General features: G+C 44.1%; 1 protein-coding gene across 2 annotated transcripts in view; it reads right to left on the bottom strand.

Annotated features, from left to right (window-relative positions):
- The window catches only part of si:dkey-49n23.1 (semaphorin-3D), a 101,002-nt gene that overhangs the window by 56,539 nt on the left and 20,663 nt on the right, over positions 1 to 23,800 (bottom strand). For both annotated transcript variants that reach the window (XM_040159491.1, XM_040159492.1), the window contains exons 2-3: positions 8,327 to 8,398; positions 1,453 to 1,640 (exon numbers count right to left, since the gene is read on the bottom strand). In XM_040159491.1, coding sequence (XP_040015425.1) covers positions 1,453 to 1,624 — 172 coding nt within the window. In that variant the 5' untranslated portion in view covers positions 1,625 to 1,640; positions 8,327 to 8,398. The remainder of the gene's footprint in view (positions 1 to 1,452; positions 1,641 to 8,326; positions 8,399 to 23,800) is intronic.

Below are 23,800 nucleotides of genomic sequence, written 5' to 3'. Positions count from 1 at the left end.
CATTAATCTGTGTCTTAATCCAGTTTTGACTGGCTTGGGTTTTGCAGCGTTACAAATTCAGATGCTAACTGATAGGCACTGAACCAATGAGGATTGAAAGGAGGTAAAGATATAACAGAGACATGGCAGACACATGGCCAAGTTCTGTTTCTGAGTTTTAACTAATTTATGGGGCGGCTGTTTGGGAGATTGTGCTGCTTTCTCTTTTAATCTGCTACAAGTGAAAAGCAGAAACTAACACGGCTGAGCACAAACAGCCTGAAAAGCTCCACAATGCAATGACCAAAACTGATGTTAAAAACCCCATTCATTCCGAATTATGTGTTTACCCAAAAGCTCGGTGGAAAGCTGTGACGAACGGCATTCATGATTAATGTTGCCGTTTAAATGGGGCGCAAAACATGTAAATGAGCCATAAAGTGTTTAAATGGGTGAAGTTATAGGCAATAAAAAATACGTTAACTGTATACAAAAAAAATGCTACTCAATCTGTCATTTGTCTGTTCAGTGGCTCAGTTGTGGAGTTTCAACCCCAGAAGAATTCATTTCTAGCTCCAAACAGGCGCCGAGACACTGAGAGTTCAAACTGAGCAGGGTCAACGCTCGGTTTCTATTGAGTTCACTTTTACTAGTGAGGAACGTTTTGCCTGCGGTCATTTAACAGCCCCACTTCATCCAAAACCCACTCAAATTATTCTTCTACTTTAACATGAATGCAGGATGTAATGTTTTTCTTCAAAAGCAGCATAAAGTACGCTGTCGCAGCCGCAGCCGCCTTCATAATGTGGTGATTTCTTACGTTCAGGGCTAATAACAGTACCATTGCGTTTCTGTTGCTGCCCTGAAAATCTACTAAAAGATCAGGTTGTTCATAGAAAAGAGTAATTGGTGCAAAACATATATACAAGTACCTTTCTTTGTCTCTTTATCTGTGCAAGTTATCTTCACACAGTTCATTTATAAAACAGTTACGTGAGCTTGCCAGACATCCTCCACCAGGCAATTCCCTTCTCAATGTGAACTCAATCCAAACCACAGTGGACAATGTTTGAAGACATACGACGATACTTTTCTTTGAATAATAATTTGTGTCTAATATGTTATTTTTTTTCACAAAAAAGGCTCAATTACCTCATTGAGAAAAAATTCTTAAAAATGACACCTACTTCTTCTCCCTCATTGAAATATCCAGAATCTATTAATATGTAAACATCGTTCATTTGAAAACTTTGACTGCTGTACACATCATATGGGCGCAAGTTGCATATTGGACCGTGATTGGTTTGATTAGTTGTTAAATGTTAGAATGAGAGTCAAGGTGAGCATGAATGTGAAAACCTGCGTCAAACACCGTCCTGCACAGCTAAGCTCAAATGTCCAAAACATGTTTGTGGGCGGGAAGGGACTTGAACTACCCAGACGTTGCAGTTTTCAGCTTGGTGTGTTTCCTACCTGAGTGGGAGAGCTGCAGCCGGGGCCCCGTTTGGCTCCAGGCTTTGGCATCTGGAGCAGTGTTGGAGTCTGCAGGCGGCAGAACCAGCAGTCGGAGGAGGCACAGCATCAGTATCCGAAGAGACTCCGCTCCTCTGGTCCCGACCCCTCCTGCGGCAGAGACGTCTGTCATCTCCGGTCGATCCTCACTGATGTGGAGAGAAAGAGGGAAGCAGGATGAACCAACCGGTCACATCACGCTGTGGGCCACAGCTGATTGGAGGACAAATGAGAGCGAGGGGAGTTGGAGACGGAGAGAGACCAAGTAAAAGCTGATGTTAGCATTTAGCTCAAAGCACCACTGTGCCTAAGAACAGCCTCACAGAGCTGCTAGCACGACTGTAGAGTCAAAAAAATCAACCTGTTCAACACCCTTCAGACTGTTCTTTGAACTAAATGCTAACATTACTGTCATTAGTTTTAGACATGTAAACCTGCTGGTGGTGCTTAATAAGAAACGACTGTGATTGTGATTTCTACTCTATCCCATTCCCGTCCCCTGGGGATGATGAGCGTCGTGCAAAATGTCACTGAAAACCATCCAACACTCGTAGGTATTTCACCCCGATGGACCAAGTGGCCATCTTTGTGGCCAGTTTAGTTAACACTCAGGGAAGTTAATCAAAGGGCAGATGCCCGAGCTGTTTATTTATGTGGGGAAAAAAAAAAAATGCAGCAGTAGTCAGACGTCCGAGATTCCAGTGAATTAAGTCAACGGTAGAGGACAAAGATAAACTTTACTGGAATTTAAGATGTTTATATTCATATTGGAAGGGACTCGACTCCAACCAAAGAAGCTTACCAGCATCTTAATCTGAGTAAACAGTGGATGGAGGTCTTTGGCGTGCTACACTAACCCAATATCCAGAGGTCCCATTTATGAGACATTCCTCGGTATGAGAACATGTACTGTACATGCAGGCGCATACACTCAGAGAGACGGGTCGAGAGAGTCAAAGAGACGGACAGAACCAGAGAGAGACCGGAGCTCAGGCCAGGCCGTAAATAATGTGTCAGACTCTTTGCAGGCCCGGTGATTTAAAAAGACAGACTGCTGTAAGACAATGTGAGCATTTCCTGTGTGTTTTACAGAGAGACTTGAAAGAGTTTGAAAGGCAAGGGCATAGCTGATATGAGACAGCGCATGAAGCCATTATTTGCATCATATGTACCGAATTTAAAAAAGCCAATTTGATTATTTGTGAGTATCAGATGATGAATCTGATACTCACAAATAGTCGTATTCAAATTTCAGCTGTTTTGGGGTTATGGCTAAACAATCTCAATATCAAGTCTAATTGAATCACTGCACATTTGCAAAATAAACAAACCAAAGAAAATCGTTTTCCTTTTTCTTACTTATTCCCATAGTCCCTCCTGCACTTTGGATGTGTCCTTAGCAGGCTGGTGGACACCTGAATAAATCTCTAGGAGACAGGAACTGTACGTGCGGCTAGAAGCTGGTGGCCGTGTTCATGTGGGAACGTAGTTCACAGGGAAACAGGCCAATTCATCATTTTGAACTGCTTACTGTTGTGGTGGCTGGCCAACTTTAAGAGTTTAGACTGAGCCATGCAAGTGGAAAGTTCCTGCTGAGAGAGGAAAGACAGTCAGCTAGGACACAGGACAACCATGGACGGATTACGAGGGAACGTGAAGGCGCCCCGCCCCTCCTACACAGGACAAAGACGCCCAGGCTGAAAAAGTTGTGTTTTGCTCCAATACGCACTCTTTTTTCATGCCTTTGTGGTCATTTTGTGTCTCTCTCATTTTTTTTAAATTTTTCTATGCGCAGTCGTCCCATTCGTGAGGACACCGCGACCGTTATTAGCGCTGAAAAAAATCTCTGCCCCTCCACTTTAGCCCAAGCCAGACCATGAAATTATTTCAGGTGTGACTCAAAAACACTTGGCTCATTTGCCAAGCTTTACAAGCAAGGTTCCAGGAGAAACTGGCCGTGTTATCACACCGTCATTTATCATAATCTAAGATGGCTGCTGGCTGGCTAGTCTCCTGTCAGCAGGTTTTAAAGAGCTCAACAGGTTGGAGAGCTGCCTGCTGAGAGAGAAAAGACAGTCTTTTTGAATTTAACCTCGGCGTGACTCTGAGACCGCGGTTACCCGATTGTGGAAGAAATCTCGATTCATGGCACCAGCGGAGAAGATTTCTGTGCGTGTCTGCTGGAGGCTGCCATGCACCAACAGGCTTCTCTAACCCACCAGCCTCTCTGTGTCCTGTGCTGCTCTTCCCTTTCAAAATGTTTTGTTTTCACTGTGGAAGATGATGACTTTAATTAGTGAGTGTTTCAAAGCCTTAACGTTACTATGCATTTTAAAACAGCTGCGGATGACTCATAACTTCATCCCAGCCTCTAACGTCCTGGATCTTTTATCCACCAAATGATAGCCTTGGGATAAAAGCTTTTCAAATTAAAAGCATTCCCTCGTTATCTTCTGGTGATGACAGATTATCCCCCGTAAAGCGCCATATGATTTTCCGAAACTGTGGAAAGAACTGTCAGACACGGGGGAATGAACAAAGTTCATTTGAAAACACATACGTGTGGTCTCGTTCTTTATCGCATGTTCTCTGGGAGCTTACAATGAGCCAAAGGGAAAGTGTTTAAGCTGCGCGTAGCACACGGTATCACAATGCTCGCTCTTTACTAAAAGAAAGAAGACAAAATGAAAAGGATGTATTTTGTGGCTTGTGTCAAACAGACAGAGAGACAGAAAAAGAGGAGGTGGGAGTCGATGTATATGGTAAATGAAGAGGAACTAAACTGAAAGTGAGCTGTGTCTAGCACGTACGGTATGTTCAGTGAGGAGTAAATAACTCTGGATAACCAGTATGTAGCAGCATGAAAACATCAGCAAAGCCGTCACCTCAGGGTCAAATGAGAAACTCCAGTCTCACGTCTATGCCTGCCTGAATACGTAATGGGCAGTCAGCATTTTTGCCTTTAAAATATAACTGTAGAGGCTGTAATGTTGTGAAGTGTAACTCAGACGACATCGTATGTTTCACATCATCATTGTTCAGCTGCAGTTAACACTTGACTCGAGGAAATGACCTCCTCAGACTTGTCAGCATGGAGACAGACAAGGAACAAAACGTCTCTTCCCCTCTGCTCATCTGATACACAAAGTTTGTGTGTGTGTGTGTGTCAGAGAGAGCGAGACAGAAAGACAGAGAGAAATTGGTAGAGACATTATGAAGAAAAAGGGATTAACAGTGAAATGCCTTTGTGTGTGTGTGTGTGTGTGTGTGTGTTAGCGTGGGTTTTCTTCTGTTTTTGCTTTGTCCCAGGGAAACTTGGGTATTAACAAAAGTTTTTAAATAAATCCCTGAAGGAAACTCATCGTCTGCTTCCTCTGTCTGTCTGTCTGATTTAAACACAAAGACACACGGGGCTGAAAAACACGCTTGACACAAGACCGCTGACATAAACACACACATACAAACACGCCTGCTCGTACAGAGCTTCCCCACACGTACTGTATACTGCACATACACTCTCTATCACACACCGACACAACTTGGTTGGGAACCGGATGAACACACGTCCAGTCTTGAGACCAAAAATAGACATTGTGTTTACATGTGTTTACGTCACCGCTTTGGTTCCGGTCCAGGTCAAATGTATGTCGCAGGGGGCGTTGGTTACTTTACTCTCCGATCATTACACTGGAATCGTTTAAACGCACGTACTGATACAAATCAGCAGCGTTGTTATTTTAACCTCTAATCAAATATGTTAATCCATACACAAGATTTTAGTCTTGAAATTCACTATTTCAGCTCTTGAGTGAAGAAAACCTTTGAGTTACAAACCCCGTAGGCCCTCACAAGTTTGTAGCCCGCTCCCTCAAACGTCCCATACACTTTCACCTAAATACAGTTCCACGTACAGCTCGTGTTTGTTGCAAGCACAGACGACTTTTTACATTTGTTGCATCTAAGGCTGCAACTCACAGTTCTTTTCATTATCAGGTAACCTGATGATTATTGTCTCAATCAATCGATTAATTGCTTGGTCCAGAAAAATGTCAAGAAATGGTGAAAAAATTCCCAGCACGATTTCCTGAAGCCCCAGCTGTGCTATTCAAACAGCTGGTTTCGTCGGGCCATCAGTCCGAAACCAACCGGATTCAGTTTACTGTCATAGAAATCTAAGAAAAGCAGCAGAAAACTGGAAAAATTGTCTCACTGCCTCGCTCTGATGCTGGTCTACAAAGACTTCATGGCTCGGTTTCTGTCCTGACATGCAGTGTGGATTGCGGGACCTTACACACACAGGGGCGTGTCTTTCTAAACTGTGTCCGATCAATACAGCTTGCCACAGGTGGACTCCAGTCCATTTTGCTCAATTTATACCAATTTACAATTAAATCGCCAAAACATTCAACTGTGCTAAAAGCGAAAGGGGTTTGGACACTTTCTGAAGCCACTGTCCAACGTTTTGAGCTACAGTTTGACACACATGCACACAGAGGGTTAGAGGTGGACGATATTGTTGAGAAAAAATGGTTCCCATGGTTATCAGCTCGCCCCGTCTTTATTTTATCTTCCTGTTGCACCATGGGGGTTGGTGCTAAACAATGAGTAAACAAAACAAGCTGTGTCACATCCAGATTTTCAGCCGTGTCTCGACTCATTACACATGTAGTTAGGAATGACATGAGCACATAATTCTCAGTGTTTTATCCCGGTGTTCCTCTGTTGTTTCTAACGCAGAGAAAGATGAGAGGGTGGAAGAATATTAGGTCAAATACAGAGAGAAGGAGACGGGCTAGCACAAAATAGTCGGAACGAGATAAAGAAGGAGATACTGTATCGCGCCGACCCGCTAAACCACATCCTCCAACACAGCGCTCCTGAAATAGGCTGTTTCTGCGCTGAACTGTCAACTCTTTGTGTACAGCTTCCTATGTTAGTAGAGGGAAAGGTTTGTTTGAATGAAAAGTCTAAACTGGATTTCCTAAATATGGAAAAAGAGGAGAAAGAGAAAAAAGAAGAGAAAAGAAAAGAAAAAAGTTTTGTGCTAAAACTGCATCCGGGTATTTTTTTGTTTGTCTGCTGACCTTGAAGTTCTCCTAAGATGAAATCAAGTGGGCAACCCCTCTTGGTGAAGAGTTGTTACTATGGTGACGTCAGTAGCAGCAACGGCAACTATTCTACCCGGTATAGCCCAGTGGCTACCGGGATTAGCACTGAACTGCTCACAGAATAACACCTCAAATACCATAGACAGAAAACGACAGGTAAAGGTGCAACAGGGGCATCTGGTGAGCAGATAAAAGATACCTGTCAACATTTGCTTGGTCGCAGATCTGACAGAACAGCGGATTGAACAATGTCGGTTAAACAGCTGATGAAGTGTCAGGACAGAGGAGATGGTTCAGTGGATCAGGACGTTCACGGAAACATCCCGTACCCATGAACCTCACACACAAAATGTAAGCAAACGTAGCTCTGAGCAGCTCTCCTGCCACCAGACTGGTCCGCTGTTGGAATCTGTCGTGACCGGTGCAAACCCGAGCTGACACAGCTGCTCTCCAGCCTGATAACCAGACGGAGCTGTCCGTTTGTTTCAAACCGAGGAGTCAGCGGCGAGTGACGCTGCAGTAGCGATCAATATGCCACCTCTGTAAATCCGTAATGGCCTGTAGCCCGCAGCTGTGGCGAACTCTTTCCCTTTCTGTCTCAATTTCTGATGGATCTACTTGGCTAGTCAGCCATAAGTAAGATGACATTCCCATGCTACGTAGCTGACTGTGAGCAAGAGGAAAAGTGATCTGTCCGAGGAGGAACCTCGTCTTTTCCTATAAACTTTTTTTTATCATCAAAAAAAGGTGTTTTCTTGCTACGTTCCTTTAACCACTCAATAAAGTACTAAAACAGAACATTTTACCAAAGGCTTATACTCTGCAGATGTGTCCCACATCTCTGAGAATGTTTGGCAGCATCCTGTGAGGAGTGGATCAGCTCAGAATTGTTGGAATTTGATACGTTAGATTTGTTTCCTCAGCTTGGAAATGATACTTGTCTGTACTCCAGTTGCCTCAGTGCTGCAGGCGGTTAAAACTCGGCTCATTTAGTATCAGTAGTGAAAGAACGTGCAGGTTGGAGTGATCACTGGTGGCTGCTCCTATTACAATACCACTTTGGACCTGCCTTGTAAAGTCGGAGCCTCCGAATGCTTCAAATGCTTTCTCTGACCTCCAGCTCCCCGAAGTGCTCCGGAGAATAAAACCAAGCGTTTCTTGCTCCTGGTTGAAGGATTAAGTAGTTTTATTATGTTTACAGGAGGACGAGGTGAAAATGTGGCTGGCCACTTGAGGCAAAGCTGAAGAACCTTATTTTTTAACTGCCCAGCTGATTTATCAGCGAAGAGGCTGAGACACCGGAGCCTGATTCCACTAGTCCCAGCTTTTCTTCTTCTACCGTTTGTTCCTGTCAAGTCTCTTATTTAATACTTCATGTTTTGGTATTTCCTCACCTTCTTCTACCTCACCCCCCCCCAAGGCTCTATATTTCCTTGAATCCTTTCAACTCTCTGGCCGAATCCCAATGTCCTCACGGACTCGCGGACTTTGAGGCACGTCCCCAATAACTCGGTGCAGGCTTAGGGCCGTTCCTCTGTCAAATCATCTGACGTATTTGAGCCCTTTCTGCAAACTTTCTGTAAGTCTGCATTTTTCTACAGACTTTGCCTGAGGGAGCTACCCACAGTTCATAGCGTTGTGGTGTTAATCATGGGGTTACTGGGGAGACAAACATTTCTGCTTAACGATGCTATCATGACAAAAACTTGTAAATTGATTAGAATTACCTGTCGTCCTCTCTGGAAGGCAAGAGCCTGGGAGACGTTCACACCAGGCAGTCGGTCCCTTAACTGCTTTGGCTGTGGAGAAAGTAAACAATGTAAAATGAAAAGTTAGAAAGCACGAAACATGTTTTGGCATCGTCAAGGTAACGTGATATGTTGACAGATGCCGATCCAATTATAGCATTTTTATACCCTCGCAGCCTCTCAAACACTTATCAGGTGACGTCAATTAAGTCTGTGGGGGTTCGGGGCTTAGGCCTTAGGGGGGCCACTGGGACTGGGCCTCTGTCTCTGCTCGTCCTCTCTCCTGCTTTATCTTCCTCTCTTCCCCCCGTGATACCATTTCTCCAGAGGAGGTGATAGCTTTACAACCTCTCTCTGCAGGCCCTCCAATCCTCAGCAGGACTTAATAACTTCCATCCCCGCTGATCCCTCCAGTCATCTTCTAAGTCAAGGTGATGTATCTCTCTCTGCTTTCTTAACTCTTAATCCACTATAGATCTCTCTTTTTCATGTATTCCCTGATCATATCTCATCTTTTTCCCCCTCTCAACCTGACCACGCTCTTCTCCCGTCTCTTATAGAATGGGGCCCCACTCTTTGTCAGTCCAGTCCCTTTTGTTTTTAGTCAAATCATAAAATCTATCGCGTCAAATCAGTTGAGCTACTCTCCTCCTTTCACGTACCCCCTGGCAACTTAGTAAGTACCCCCCCCCCGCAGGGGTACAAATACCCCTTGGCAATCACTGTCCCAGCCCTGTCTTTCCTTGTCTGTACATGGTTTTAATCAATATAAAATGTATTTTCAATCAGTTTTAAAGTTTTACATTAAATTTTCGTGGTAGCTGTTGTGTGGAATATTAGGATAAACACACAGGAGAGCACAGTTGATACTGCATGTGCATATATCAGTACGTGAAGGGCACCTTCAACATATCAGTGGTGTATTTCAGTGTGTGCTTCTTTACCAAAACTGAAACTGAACGAATGTGGATTCAACTAGGTCCTGATAGCTGGTTTCATTGTGGATCAGATTCTAATTTGCATTTGATGAGCTCGCTGTTGAACTAATTTATTTGGATTTTTTTAAAATCTTTTTTTTTTTATTAGCAATGTACATTCAAGTGGTCTTTTAAATACAAAGAAAATAAGCAATTGATCTGGAAAAAGTGGAAAAACCCGAATATGATTCATAAAGGGATTCAAAAGGATTTAGATTTAATAAAATGTTGTCAAACCACAACCGTAATGCAACTTCAGCCATTCTGTATGTTACTCATTTTCTGCTAACATGCTGCCAGGGCTCCAGGGCCAGGGTTTATTCGTTAGTCCGAGTCTCGGGGAGTGCGTTTGGATCAGTGGCCAGAGAACAGGTGCCCAGCACAGGCAGAGGTTCAGCCCCGAGACCCCAGATCCAGCCGGCACCCTGGTACCCGACTGTACAGCGGTTAAACACCTCCAACGTCTATTTATCTCCGTAAGTGAGCAGAGCATAACAACATTCCTGGTTTAACGACCGTGTGTTCAAGGTCACATATGCAGAGATCCTTTTTAACTGTAATAATGTGTAGCTTATGCAACAGCCAGGCTTTATGAGCACATGTGGATTGTGTACAGAGCCGTTTCACCGCAGCGCTTTCAACCTCATAAGCGCTGCACGCATCAAGAGAAAAACACCAATCATCTGGATAAGATCAGTGTTGTTCTATTACTTCCACTATATTTTATCAACCATTATATTTAATGTGAGTTTTAATAGTTTTGAACTTTTACAGACAAAAAAAATCCTTTATTTTCAAGCCATTTTTCTCCTTCATGGATCAAGAAAGGGAAAAGTGGCATGAAAAACCCCTTCTTGGGTCTGTAATGATCATGTAACATTAGGATTTTAGGTGTAAAAAATATCGTCGCGAATAATTGTAGAAGTAATTTTCCCTGAATCCTGCAGGTTCCTCGTCGAGCAGTGTGTCCACTTAACATGGAAAACAAAAGTTTTACCCCGGCCCTTTCTGCTCATTCAGAAATAAAGTGAGACTAAAATTATACTTGAGAAAGTACAATTATCACTGTAGAAGCCTCCGCGCTATGGTACCGTACATTATTACGATCTGTATGTGTGATGAAAACATTCTTGGTCCACGGACAACACGTGCTAGCACTCAGGTGGATGGACATGATAAAAGCGAGAGCACTGACGGACAGTAAATCTCACAGTGGGTCTCTGATCCTACAAGGGGAACATTTTTTTCCTTACACACAACTGCTTTGATTTATCTCGGAGGTTTTTCTTATTTCCTAACTTCACTGATGTTTTGAGGTGAAAACGTTGACAAAGAAAATACAGATGTTGCGAACAAGTGGAAATCAGTCCTCATCTTTTTTGGGTTAGACAGGCCTTTAGAGCCTCTATACGTTTTCGGTGATGTGTCCAAAAATCTACCTGATGGAACGAAATAAATTCAAGGCGTATCTGGAGCAGAAAAAAAAAAAAAAAAAAACCCGTCATTTCCGCGCCGGCATCAGTAAAGTCCACCCGATATGTTTCAGGTAAAAATGTCTTACAAACAGATGGACGTTTTGTTATTGTGAAGAAAAAGGTGTGAAAGTATGGAACACAATGGGTGTCTGCAAACCCAGTGGTGTCAGTATTATACAATTAGTGCAGCCTGCGTAAGTCCCAATAAATGTGAATGACTCAGTCTTAGGTGTTTCTTTTCCTCTCCGAGGGGGAAATTGCTGCGGTATCCTTGATTCAGAGTCAAACACTTATAAAGCTCATTTGGATGGAATCTACTATCTAAAGTAACTGGCCTAAAATCTAAAGTACATTACATACTTTTACTGTTACATTCATCATGAGAAATAGCAACTCCGATTTCAACACTGCACTTTAAGTTGCTCACATATTCCACAATCATGTTGCAATGAAACCCCTAAATCTCTGTTTATGTCAATGGTATGAGAGGGAGTCAAAATCAACAATACAAGATTATTCTTAGATTTTATTGCTCCAAGCTTTTCATTCCAGAGCCACACACCACAAAATGTCTGACACATTCAATGATATATTTTTTTTTTTTACAACTTATCCCCATGTGCCAAGATAGGATCAACCGATCCACCGTTGCATCAGAATGAAAATGTGCTCACCAAACTGCACAACATGATTTGGTGATTGCTTTGTTTTGGGTTCATCTGTGCTCTTGCCTGAGTCTGGCTTCGTTGGAAAAGGGCCGGTTTTGTTCCCCCTTGTTCCTCGGTTTTGCAGAGGTTTTTCCTCAGCCTACAGTATGTCCTGCCTCTGAGATATGACTTCAGAGTCACACTGGAAGACGTAAGACTCTCGGCAGGACAGCAAAACAAAATTCTTGAATCCAAGACAACAGTGTGAGTGATGGTGAAATTTTCCACAGCTTCTCTTCTGAAAGGATCTGACAACAAAAATGAAACTTAAAAATATGGTTATTAAAAATTGGACGCTGTTTATTTTTTCAAAGCACATAGACAAACAAACTATTACCCCCCCAACTATAATAGATCTTTTGTGAATAAAGTCCTGAGATTTGAAATCAAAGTTTTTTACTTGTCTGTTCCTGGTATTTGCCCATTCGGTTCAGTCATTTAAGCTGGTTTGAAGACTAATCCAGCTCTGGTCCTGATCAACCAACTGGACTGAAACCGCCCAAAAAGCAGAGTCTCGGTCTGGCTCCAAACTCAACTTTGGCGCGATTCATTTGTGATTTTCTGATAGTTGGCGTGATTTTTGAGCGTTAATTCGAAGTGTACTGTACAAAAGTACTGTGAGATCGGAAACGATCTGTTAAAGTGATCTATATGCAGGGTCGTTTGGTAGCCACGGCGACATTTATGCCATGTCAGCACTCGATCAATCACAACGCGGAAAGGAGTTAAAACAGTAATAAAATGGAGTGAATCCGGGCTCCCTCGCGGCTTAGGGGGTTAAAGCGGCAAACATCACCCGCAAAGCCCCCAGTTGGAATCCGTCTGAGGATCTTCGTTGCTCATCTCTGTCCCTCATTTCCTGTCGTCTGGCGATAGTAATGTTATTTTACATGACCTCACTTTTTTTGTCCCGTTTCTGCCTGTTCTTCACTATCCAGGCGTGGTCCTCACTGGTGATGCACATAGTTTACTTATTTCTTGTTCAGCGCTTTGTGACACCAGAGAAGATAAATCGACACACGAGGTGCAGTGGAGCCTCCAGACTTTGGTTTCCTCTCCTGGGTCCATGTCGCACTGGTGATACAGGATGACAACACCGAAACCGTCCAGTCACCGACTTACGTATGGGTCCATATGACTTCATGTTTACTTTATTTGGTTTATTTGTATAAAGTCAAAACTGGAAGACCACAATGTCCCTTCATTTTGCCTTGGTTTGGACCAAGCGACTAGAACCGCTGGTGTAAAAGAGACTTTAGAGAGCAGATATCGACATTTAAAAGTTTGAAAAGAAGACATTAGAAGAAAGCAGTGGTGCACTTTATTGCAAAGAGAGAAACCGTTGACGTGTGCATCGCTGCTGTGACTTCAAAATCTAAATATAAGCACTGTAGTAGTTCATTTGTCTTGGAATAAAGAGCCTCGGAAAGTATTTTTCACTTTTTCAGAGAGACAGATGAAAGAAGCACTCAATGAGAGACCGCACTGAGTTATAGAGGATGGCGTAACAGTTGTTAGCCCAGATATGGCATCAGGACTTCAGCTCGCTATCAGTGTCCGGAACCTGCGTCCGTCTTGCCCCAAAGTCAACATGTCACCATAGAACGGTCCGCTGAGCTACAAAAACACTGCTCAGCTCCATAATTCCAGGGTTCATAAAATCACCTCACATGGACAGAAAAACACAATGAGATGAAAGAACACACTGGTTTTATTTTCTGAGGAAAGACTTTGCAGTCAAGTGAGAGCCGCACCCGAGACAAGTGCACGTCCTGTTTTTCCAGAGGGATGACTAGAGCCTTGAGTCAAGACAAACAAGCGGCGTTGTGGGAACTGAGCTGCACTGTACAAGGCAATCTGGGAGGAGGAAACCATCTCTGTCTGTATGTTTCTGATCGCTGCTTCTACTGCTCTATCTGTCCAACCCTCGAGGAAATACTCTCCCTCTCCGGGGGTTTCTGGGAAGAGGAAAAGAGCTGATGTCATCCACTTCCAGATGACAGCGTAAGGAAAGAGAAGAATAGGAAATGGGCGCCTTGATTCTTACACAACCACCGTATCCCTTGAGTTAGTCACATATTGTGTTTTCTTCAACCACATTGAGAGAGAGAGAGAGAGAAAAAAAAAAAAAGGCTTTCAAAAACACACCTGCAGCATGTTACGTCTTTTTCAAACAGGCCTCAGTTTGCTTGACGCAATGTTTGTGGAAGTAGCTGCAAACAAGCAGACTCTTGTTTGTCATATTTCTAGATGCAGGAAATGCAATGTTCAGTGGTCACAGATCTGTTATGGTGAAGATATATTGCCAGTGAGTTTGGTCAGTATGTGCTGGAGGTCAGGAAACGTCTGTCCCCGTTTTAAAATGAAGACAAGATAGGAGCTAATAGTCGCTACGTATCTACAACTATTACAAACACGTGTTTAATCTAAAAGAACAAGATGCTCAGATCATTGAGTCGGGAACATGACAACATAACTCCTAAAGCCTGTCTGCACAGTCAGTAGAAATCACGTTTCTGTCACGGCTTACAGTTTTTTTTCTTACGTTCTGAAACACTTGAGTTGCTTCCAACAAGGAATTTTGCGCCACAATTTTAAACTACTTTGTTAGTTTGACTGATACAGTGACAAACCTTTCTTTAAGGTGGATTCCTTCTGCTTTCATCCATTTTCTGTCCCTTCAAATGTATGACCAAATACCTGCAAACCTAGCATGCATATTAGCATGCTAGCAAGCTATAATAAGATGGTGAACATTACACACATTATACCTCACAAACGTCAACATGAACCTACTGACGTTAGCATTTAGCTCAAATCACCAGTGTCCACCTCTTATTCTCATTAAACACCTGATGTTCTTTCAACAATGAATTTGGTTTCATAATTTATAAGTGAACTGTGAAAGTCGTCACTCGGCGAAAACCATACAAAGAATTATCACCTGACTCTGCATCTTCCCTCGGCTCCGCAGAGCTTTATAACGTCTTTCAGCTCATTGTTTTGGTTTTCCAACACCCAGCTTTTCTGCTCTGGTTCACTCTCACCGCTCTCACAGCGTCATTGGCGCATTTAGCAGCCAAAGAGTCAGATATTTCCCTCCGGAGCTGGTGGAGACCAAAACCAGAGCTAGAAGGAGAGGGAGTACTGGACTTAGATTCATCAGGTTGGACAGAAACAACGGCTCCAGATGAATGATCAATGTATAAATAGCCAACATTTAGCTAACAATCAATTTAAAAGGTGATGCCGGTGTTGTGGTTACAGACTGTTTTTTTTTATTTAATCTTACTTAGCTTGACATTTAGTATCTCCATAAAACAGAACAGAACAGAACAGAACAGAACAGAACAGGACAGAACCCCTCAATGACCCAGTCTTCTGCCCATTAGCAAAACTCCTGAACATGATGCATTGTTACTGCAGGTACAGTGTGAGCTTGTTCTTTCCTTTTAGCACTTTGTTCCTGTCTTTTCTTTTCAGTCTTCCTTTTCATCAACACAGGACTGAAGCTGTTCCTGGAAGAAGCCCAGAAGGAAACGGTTGCTTATTGTTAGAGTGAGGGAACAACATAATTAGGCTGCACACAGTGAGACGCTGGGACCTCTGCTCATGGAAAAGTAAGGCATGAATGTGTGTGTGTGTGTGTGTGAGTCCGTATAATCTCTCATGTGCTGTATGAGTGATGTATGGGCACTGTCCTGTTAGATAGATGGCTGCTTTTATGTCTCGGCCCCTGCCTCTGGGGTTTGGGGTATAAAGAGCCGACCAGCAGGAACCCTAGGTTTGTTATTGTCTCAACAACCTCCAGTCTGAAAGATTTTTTTTCTATTTAATCTTACTTAGCTTGACATTTAGTATCTCCATAAAACAGAACAGAACAGAACAGAACAGAACAGAACAGAACAGGACAGAACCCCTCAATGACCCAGTCTTCTGCCCATTAGCAAAACTCCTGAACATGATGCATTGTTACTGCAGGTACAGTGTGAGCTTGTTCTTTCCTTTTAGCACTTTGTTCCTGTCTTTTCTTTTCAGTCTTCCTTTTCATCAACACAGGACTGAAGCTGTTCCTGGAAGAAGCCCAGAAGGAAACGGTTGCTTATTGTTAGAGTGAGGGAACAACATAATTAGGCTGCACACAGTGAGACGCTGGGACCTCTGCTCATGGAAAAGTAAGGCATGAATGTGTGTGTGTGTGTGTGTGTGTGAGTCCGTATAATCTCTCATGTGCTGTATGAGTGATGTATGGGCACTGTCCTGTTAGATAGATGGCTGCTTTTATGTCTCGGCCCCTGCCTCTGGGGTTTGGGGTATAAAGAGCCGACCAGCAGGAACCCCAGGTTTGTTATTGTCTCAACAACCTCCAGTCTGAAAGATTTTTTTTCTATTTAAGTATGTGATTAAAAAAAAAAAAAAAAAAAACCTCCAGGCAACCTGCAGCTGCCTATTTAAAAAAACATCAGCTGGGGGTTGAATCTCTTCGGGGTTCCTGGCCATCATTCAGAAGTTTTTTTTAATTTTTTCACTCATTTAAAAGTGCAGAGCATCGATCGAGTTATTATGGACTTATTATTATCTTACAGGGAAAAACCTGACCTCACCTGTTGCCAGTTAGGGCTCCTGCATTAGTCATCAGGTATTCACCCTAAGTATTGTATAGTTAACTTGTTTAGATTGCATTATTAAATGCAGCTGTGCCTCAGCTCAGCACTCTGTTTTTTTCTTCAGCATATGGGTTTTATTACTGGTAACTGGGGGATAGGTTGTATAGCATCTTACCAAATCCAGGGTCAAATCCCAATGCTTTCTAATCCCTTATCTAATCTTATTAGGTTCACGTGTCAACATTTGCAAATAAAGACTAAAACAATGAGAAATTAAAGGCGTCTAATCACCTCCTGTGTGCCCAGAAGGTAGAAATACGAGCAGCAGCAGCAGGACATATGAAATTTTGATTGAATGTATCTGACACATTCAGTGAGCGGCTGTAGCGCCTGCTCTTCACCACCTACTGACCCTTAAACACCGAAGCTCCTGATCCACAACTGTGAACGTTGATGTTATATGAATGAAACTTTACCTGGGAGATTGTTAAATTGAGGTGAAATGACCAGCTGAGAACAGTCCCCACTCCTTTGGTCCGTGCCCAACGGCAAAAACCCACAGGCCCCTCGCTGTCATACGGTCGCGCTGCAAAAGTGATATGTCTTTTCACTCACAAACGACCTTCGTCTTGATATAGAGACACCGGGGGACATCCAAAGTTTCCATTTTAGCCTTCACAGAATTAACGTTAAGTAGCTGTGCGTGATCTGATCTGCTGCTGGAGCAACCCCGTATATTAGAGATTGCATTTGAATACAGCTAATGTGCAAAAGCTACAACATCTTGTAGCAACATGTTGTAGTGTTGACTGAACTGTTACATGGCTCAGTCTAGACTCTCACAGCACTTGGTTCAGGTTCGGGGAAAGACCCTGGTCTGGTTTAATACAGAAGAAGTTCAGTTACTTCAGACACATCCTGTTTATTTCCACTGAACTAAAACCGCCACCCGAACCGCAACCAAAGTGCTTTTGTTACCTAAATTATAGACGGGACTCTAGTATGTGAACCTGGTCTCTGGCACGACAGTCGTGTGCTCTGCTGGCGGGTGATGTCTGTCACGTTACCCGGGGAATGAAAGGGAACCCTATAACTGAATCTTAGCACTCGGCGGACTGCCCCTTTAACGGCCATAGTCGTCCCTAGCCTGCGTTACTGACAGAAAGTCGGTACTGACATATTGCAATAACACAGAAGTCCATATGTTGGCCTGAGCAGTCAGTAAGTCTTCAGTGCGGCCTGAAATTCCAATCAGTCTGAGGGGGCCTTTAAAGGCCGGTCTGCAGTGAAGGTAAGAAAAAATAAAATTTGAATTTACAAGCTACTGCGAAGTCCAGGCAGAGAGATAAGGGTGCTTTCTGCGTGATTTACAGCAAACATATAATTTGGTTCAAGTGCTGAGTGGGCTTTTGCTTCAAACTGAAATATTAACTATATTCCAGGTGTGATAATTCAAGCTTGAATGAGCAGCAACAGAAACAGTAAAAAAAATAATTCTCACGATACATGTAAAGAACAGTAACATACAGTGAAGTCCTCAGGCGGTATTTAGGTGGACAAACTGAATTTCCACCAACACTTGCATCACCAAGCAAAACACCCTAATTGAACTTTACCAAAAAACAGTATAGTCTTGGTACAGTAGAATAATCAGTATATATAAGCTGAAAGGAAATATTTTCAACTCAGGTCAAGGCACGAACAACATGACATTCGTTAATTCCAATAATAGGAAGATTCTTAAATATTCACAGCAAGTTCAAGCTTTTCATCGTAAGTCTGAGAGTCAGTTGGTTCAGGTGAAGCTTTGAGGCTCAACATGAGAATATTTCTGTCATGTAGATGATGACTAATCATCACTATCATTCACTAAAGAAGGTCAAATTTTCCACTGTTACCATTATATATATATTCAACTTATTTCATATAGTATCATTAATTTACTATGATAAATCTGTGGCTCCGGAGGTACAGCAGGTCGTCCACTAACTGCAGGGTTGGCAGTCCGATTCCCAGCTTCTCTCCTCGTCCACACGTAAAGTGTCCTTGAGCAGGACGCCGAACCCCAGGTTGCTCCCAATGGGCAGACTCGCACAGACTCGTATATAAATGCAGTTCATTTGCCATTTAGAAACTGTGACAGAGACCCAGACCAAGCTACGCTATGTGCTGTGCATAGGTTTTTAGGAGACACTCACTGGGATTTCACTGTATTTCCGAGAGTCTGTTGACAAGACAAATGTCCAATCAACCAATTGTTTGGAGTGAAAATAGCAGTTGTAAAAAAAAGGGTTTAAGTACAACCTTTGGAACGGGACTCATGGGTCAGCGGTGCCCCAGGCTAACGCCAGCATGCTCACAATGGCAATGATAACGTGCCTATGTTTACAACGGTTATTATGCTCACCATCTTAGTTCAGCAACACAAAGAAACGGCTGAGGCTGATGTGACCGTCGGCCATTTTGCAGGTATTTGGTGATTCTTAATTATTTTCATTTAACCTTTATAAAACCACATAAACCTAAATATTGGACAATTATAAATTTTGACCTGACGGTGGCGCTAGATGAAAAATTAGGGGATCACTTAAGTTATTACGTCTCATCGTCTGGGCACCACGACTGACTGCACCAAGTCACACCACAATCCACCCCATTGTTACTGGGACACTTTACTCAAAACCACAAATGTCATGTCTCACGGTGACGTCAGGGGATCAGCAAAGCCAGTGGGACACGTCGTCTCGGAACCATCGACGTCTGTACTAAAGCTTGTATAAATCCATCTGGTGCTCGTGGAGAAACGTACCACTTTGGACCAAAGTGGTGGCCCGACCAACCCGCTGACATTCCCATCCTCAGAGTCCTGCTGCTGCCTCGGCTAAATGAAAGGCGTTAATACGGTGACCATGGTTCAATATAATGACCATCCAGCACCTGCTGGCAGGAAAAAAAACAAAAAAACAAAACACTATTTTGAAATTGCTCTGTGAACACACACGTGCACACGCACTCTGCCCCCCACTGAACTAACACGCACCCCCCCTGGCTCCACGCACACACAGCGGCCTTTAGAGTGACGCACGGAGGGTAAGACAGAAAGTAGTCCCCCCTCATTAGGCGTCTCGGCGAGCGGTGAAAGGAGCTTCTATTCACTGGATCTGGTGGGAACACTGGGACCAGCCGAGCAAAAAAAAAAAAAACCCACCAGCCAGGGAGGCAACCACACACAAGCAGACCCTCCCGACTTCTCCTCATGCAGAGACAAAGACAAAGACATGAATGCGTGTGAAGCTTAGATTTCAGGACCTGCATCCCCTCACTTTTCTCAGTTCTCCACCTCATCTTCACCCCCCCTCCGCCTGCTCTCCCTCTCGCCCCCTCTCCGTTTTCTTAAGACAGGAGTCGTCTCAGAGAAAAGCTGCCTAAATTCCTCCTGACAGCTGTCACACTGATCGCGAGCAGCGGATACCCCCCATCGGCGGGCCCACGGCTCAGCTCCACCCACCCCCTGTCTCGGCTCCGGTTCTTTTCGGAGGACTTATAAACAGCTTTATCGCAGAAACCCACTTTGAAGAGGACACTTTCGCAAGCCTGAGTTAGAAAGAGGACAAGTCTGTTGTCCTTTCATTCTTCAGCTGATGGAAGGAGGGATGTGATTTCAGTAAACTCGCAGACATGACCACTTTCCTGTAGCTTTGCAGTTACAGCTACTGAAACTGAAGTTAAAGTGACCACGGCATCTGAAAAACACTGACATTTCATAGACAGTACGTGCTGGGGTCAGTGTGCGTGCCTGCGTGTGGATGGGTGGTTGTCCTTTAAACAATGGTTTCTATTGGGGGAAATGAAGTGAAGGGTGCTTAGTGGATATGCATCATTGTATTACAGGACGACACGGCCCAGTTTCTTTCTTTTTTTTATTTCAGAAATGCGTCAGCTCCATGGTGAGACCGCCAGGCAGACTGGAGTGCAGCTACGGCCACAGCATCTCTACCACCAGATGCTAAAATGAGCTGGTTCTACTGGATTCCGGCTGTAGGAAATGAACGGACCGACTGATTTCTTGGGTGCAGTGGCAAAACCACCGATCCCATTGACAGAGAGAGAGTTTCGACCTGACCCGGCTCAATGACTTAGCTTTGTGGTGCACAGGAAATATTTGCCTTTATGATCGTTTGTTAAATTTTAACCTGTATCTGTTCCCATGGTTGAATAATAAGGGGCCCCACAAGCAAACTTTGATTCACTGCTGACCCCACCCACCCTCCTCTCACCTTCTATCCAGTGCATTTGCCCTGTTGCCACCAAGTTCCCTTAAAGGACTCCTCCGGGGATTGAGTATGCACCCAAGGGACAGATTAAAGGAGGGATGGTCAGCAGAAGCCGGGATATCTTCACTTTTAGTCACTACTGTGGGTCAGATTCCAAGACCTCTGGATCCGACAGTTCCAGTTAGTGGCACGGCCGTTCTGTTATAAATTTGTCATCTCCAAGCACTTTTTTCATTTTCCCAAAAAAAACAAAAAGCCTTCACAGGCAGGTTGGTAGGCTGCCAAAGAGGCTGACACAGCAGAGACACGCAGCGGAGACAGTCCAGAGCGTTTCCCAGCCTGGCTGCCACACAGTGTGTCAGGCCTGTGTGCCTCCGCGTCGTGTATCTGTGGTGCTAATCTCCGCGGCGAAGATAAGGTATCAGAGGAGGCAGAGATAATCCACTCCCACTGCCTCCGTATCTCCCATCGCTCCGACCAGGATCCCAGCCATTACCAGCTACACCCTGCACTCCTCCACACACACACACACACACACACACACCCTGATTCACACACGTACAAGGTATGCAATCTGAGATGCATATGAAATATTCATACACAACCTCACTGATACGAGTAAAGACAAACTCCAGGTGCACACGGCAACACATGCAACTTAATGGGACGCGATGACGTTCTAGGAAACGCGAAACCTCCTCAAATTTAAACTCCATTATGTGCACATTGAAAGGTGCACTCAGCAACGGGTTTTATACTTGGATTTAATCAAGTGACGCCCGGTGAGGTGAAGGGGCCGCTCGCCCATCGACACCACTGAGAACCGACACTGCCATCTGTGGCTCTGCGCGGCCTTCGGCTCCTTGTTTTGGTTCTTCGGGCCAGCAACACTGACAAAGTGCTGCTTCCCATGAAACCATGGGCAGCTGCTCGTGGAACGGGAGCCGCTGCTGAATACACCCAACAAGACCCAGCAAGTAATTATTCAAACAAGCAGGCTGAAAACAACCAAAGTCAGAGTCCTATATTATCTTCGCTTCTTGTCCTAAACTGCTTATTTTCTCCAATAACTCCAATAATAACTCGGCTTGTAAAATGTTTTAATAAAGTTATGTGGAAATAGAATCCTATTCACGCCCTGAACCCAAGTCCTGACCAAAAACGTACGGCACAAAGAGTTCCCGCTTACCTGTCTATGTTTGTGAGGACACTTTGGTTCTCACAAGTGGACAAATGCCAGAAAGAGCCCACACACCTACACACAGAAACACACACAGTTTGTTGTGTGTTTAATCTACGTCTGCGTGTGTGTCCGTCTGCCTGACACAAAAACACTTCCTGTCCTTAACAACTTGAACTTGTACCTTAAAAAAAAAAATTTACAGAACGCTTTCTGTTGCCCAGAGAAACTTTATTTGCTTCCTGCTCCGCAAATCAAAAGACACAATCAGACCTGACTGGTGAAGTTTAATGTCAGGCACTTAAACGGCACAAAAGCTGAGGAGTCTGTGAGACTTTCCCTCTTGACTGTTGTAAGAGACGAGCGGCTTTTTATTTTTATTACAGCTGTTACAAGAGCGTTTCCATCAGCTGCTCTTTTCTCTCGCCCGCCGTCCCAGTTTAGAGCTCCGGATTCCAGCTAATTTCAGCTCTATTGTTTCCTGCCTCCGCTCAAATAATAAATGTTTGTGTATTTGAGTTACTGTAGAGTGTGTGTGCGCACGTGTGTGTGTGTGTGTGCGCGCTTGTGTGCGTTTTCAGGTGTGTGTCAGCGTGAAAAGTAGAGGAGGTTGTACAGGTGTTCCTGATGTGTATGTGCGGTTATGTTTTTAATAAACGGTGTGTGTACGATTAAGGCTCACGAAGGGGTGGATCGATTCAGCCTGCGCTTCCGCTGGATTCTCTGTTTCCACTCATCGAAAGATCAGTGTCGTTTACTGTACGCGGCCTTTCTGTGGTGAGGGCAGCCCAGAATGTGCTTTCGGTTGTAGAAAGCAAAGAGGGAAATGGAGGGACGACACAAAAGAGCTGCCGCTTACGTTGCAGATCGGCCCGAGTGCTTGGCGAAAGTGGTCTTCAAACAATAACCAAGAAAACTGCACAACGTCCGCGGCCTAGTTTCAATCCACGGTTTGTTTTAGACGATTTTCACCCTCGTTTTAAAATTAAAATCCTCTTCTGAAATCACAAGGATTTTAATTAAAACAAACAAAAAAACAAAAACAAAACATGTGGGAATCAGGTCGTGGTTGATTTGGTGACACCCGTGGTTACTGGTGGTAACAGCCGGTGCAGTTAGCTGCCACAGCGAACACTTGATGAGGAGAAAAAAAACAACAAGGTTCCCGCCGACAATCACGGCCTCATCGCAGACCGAGATGGTTTCTAACGCGTCACTGGAGGCCGCGAACTCAGACTGAAACAAACTCCTGACCCGCAAACCGTCAGACTCGAGCTTAGCGTCGAGATTTATCACCTCTCTAACAATGGAGACAGTAACGGGGAGGTCAACCCTGCACTTCAGATCAAAGCCCGTGAGATGATCCACGACTGCAGTCTAGTTCAAAGACATGGGGACGTGTGTGTGTGTGTGTGTGTGTGTTCATGAACGGGCGGGGATGCTGTGTAATTAAGTGGATGAGTTGGAGGATGTGTTTTCCTGCCGTGAAGGAGAAACCCACCTTTAGATGGATCTTACACACACACAGTATCATCAGTCCGTATAAAGGCAGGGAATCAGGGTGGGTCATGCATATCGAGTTACTGTGGCTGCAGAAGTAAAAGTCCCTTTCATTTTTTCCACAGACAGAATGAGATGACTGGTTATTCAAGCATTTGAAACACTTGGATCAGCACGACGTTTTCCAGTGTCTGTCAGTTTACGACTTTCCTCCTACCTTTTGTGAGTGTGTGTGTCTGTGTCTGTGATCTGAGATCCTTTTCCAGTGCAGGTAATTTCACCATTTTTCTCCAGTTTTGAAATGCTTACACAGACACACAGACACACACAGACACACACACACACACACACAGACACACACAGACACAGACACAGACACACACACACACACAGACACACACAGACACAGACACAGACACACACACACACACACACACACACACACGGTTCCAGCCCATGTCCTGCTGCAGCATACTTTGAATTCTGGGGCATCAGATGAAGTGAACACAGCTTGTCCTCTGGGACCGTCACAGTTGTGTACAATAGGATGTCCCACGGTGCATTTTACATATTTACTCCGTCCGTGTCAAGTCTGTTTCCATTCCAGATCATTAACCTACCAGGACGAAAACATTTGGGCTTTAAACTATGTATGTGTTCCTGTTTTCAAAGTGGAGAACGAAACCACTTCAGCTACAGGGGAGCTTTCATGATAAGATTCTTTCCTGGCATT

Source organism: Xiphias gladius, chromosome 21 (genome assembly GCF_016859285.1).
Source record: "Xiphias gladius isolate SHS-SW01 ecotype Sanya breed wild chromosome 21, ASM1685928v1, whole genome shotgun sequence".
In the NCBI taxonomy this organism is placed as follows: domain Eukaryota; kingdom Metazoa; phylum Chordata; class Actinopteri; order Istiophoriformes; family Xiphiidae; genus Xiphias; species Xiphias gladius.
Note: the sequence above shows the minus strand (reverse complement) of the source record. Positions and strands in the feature narration are given on the sequence as shown.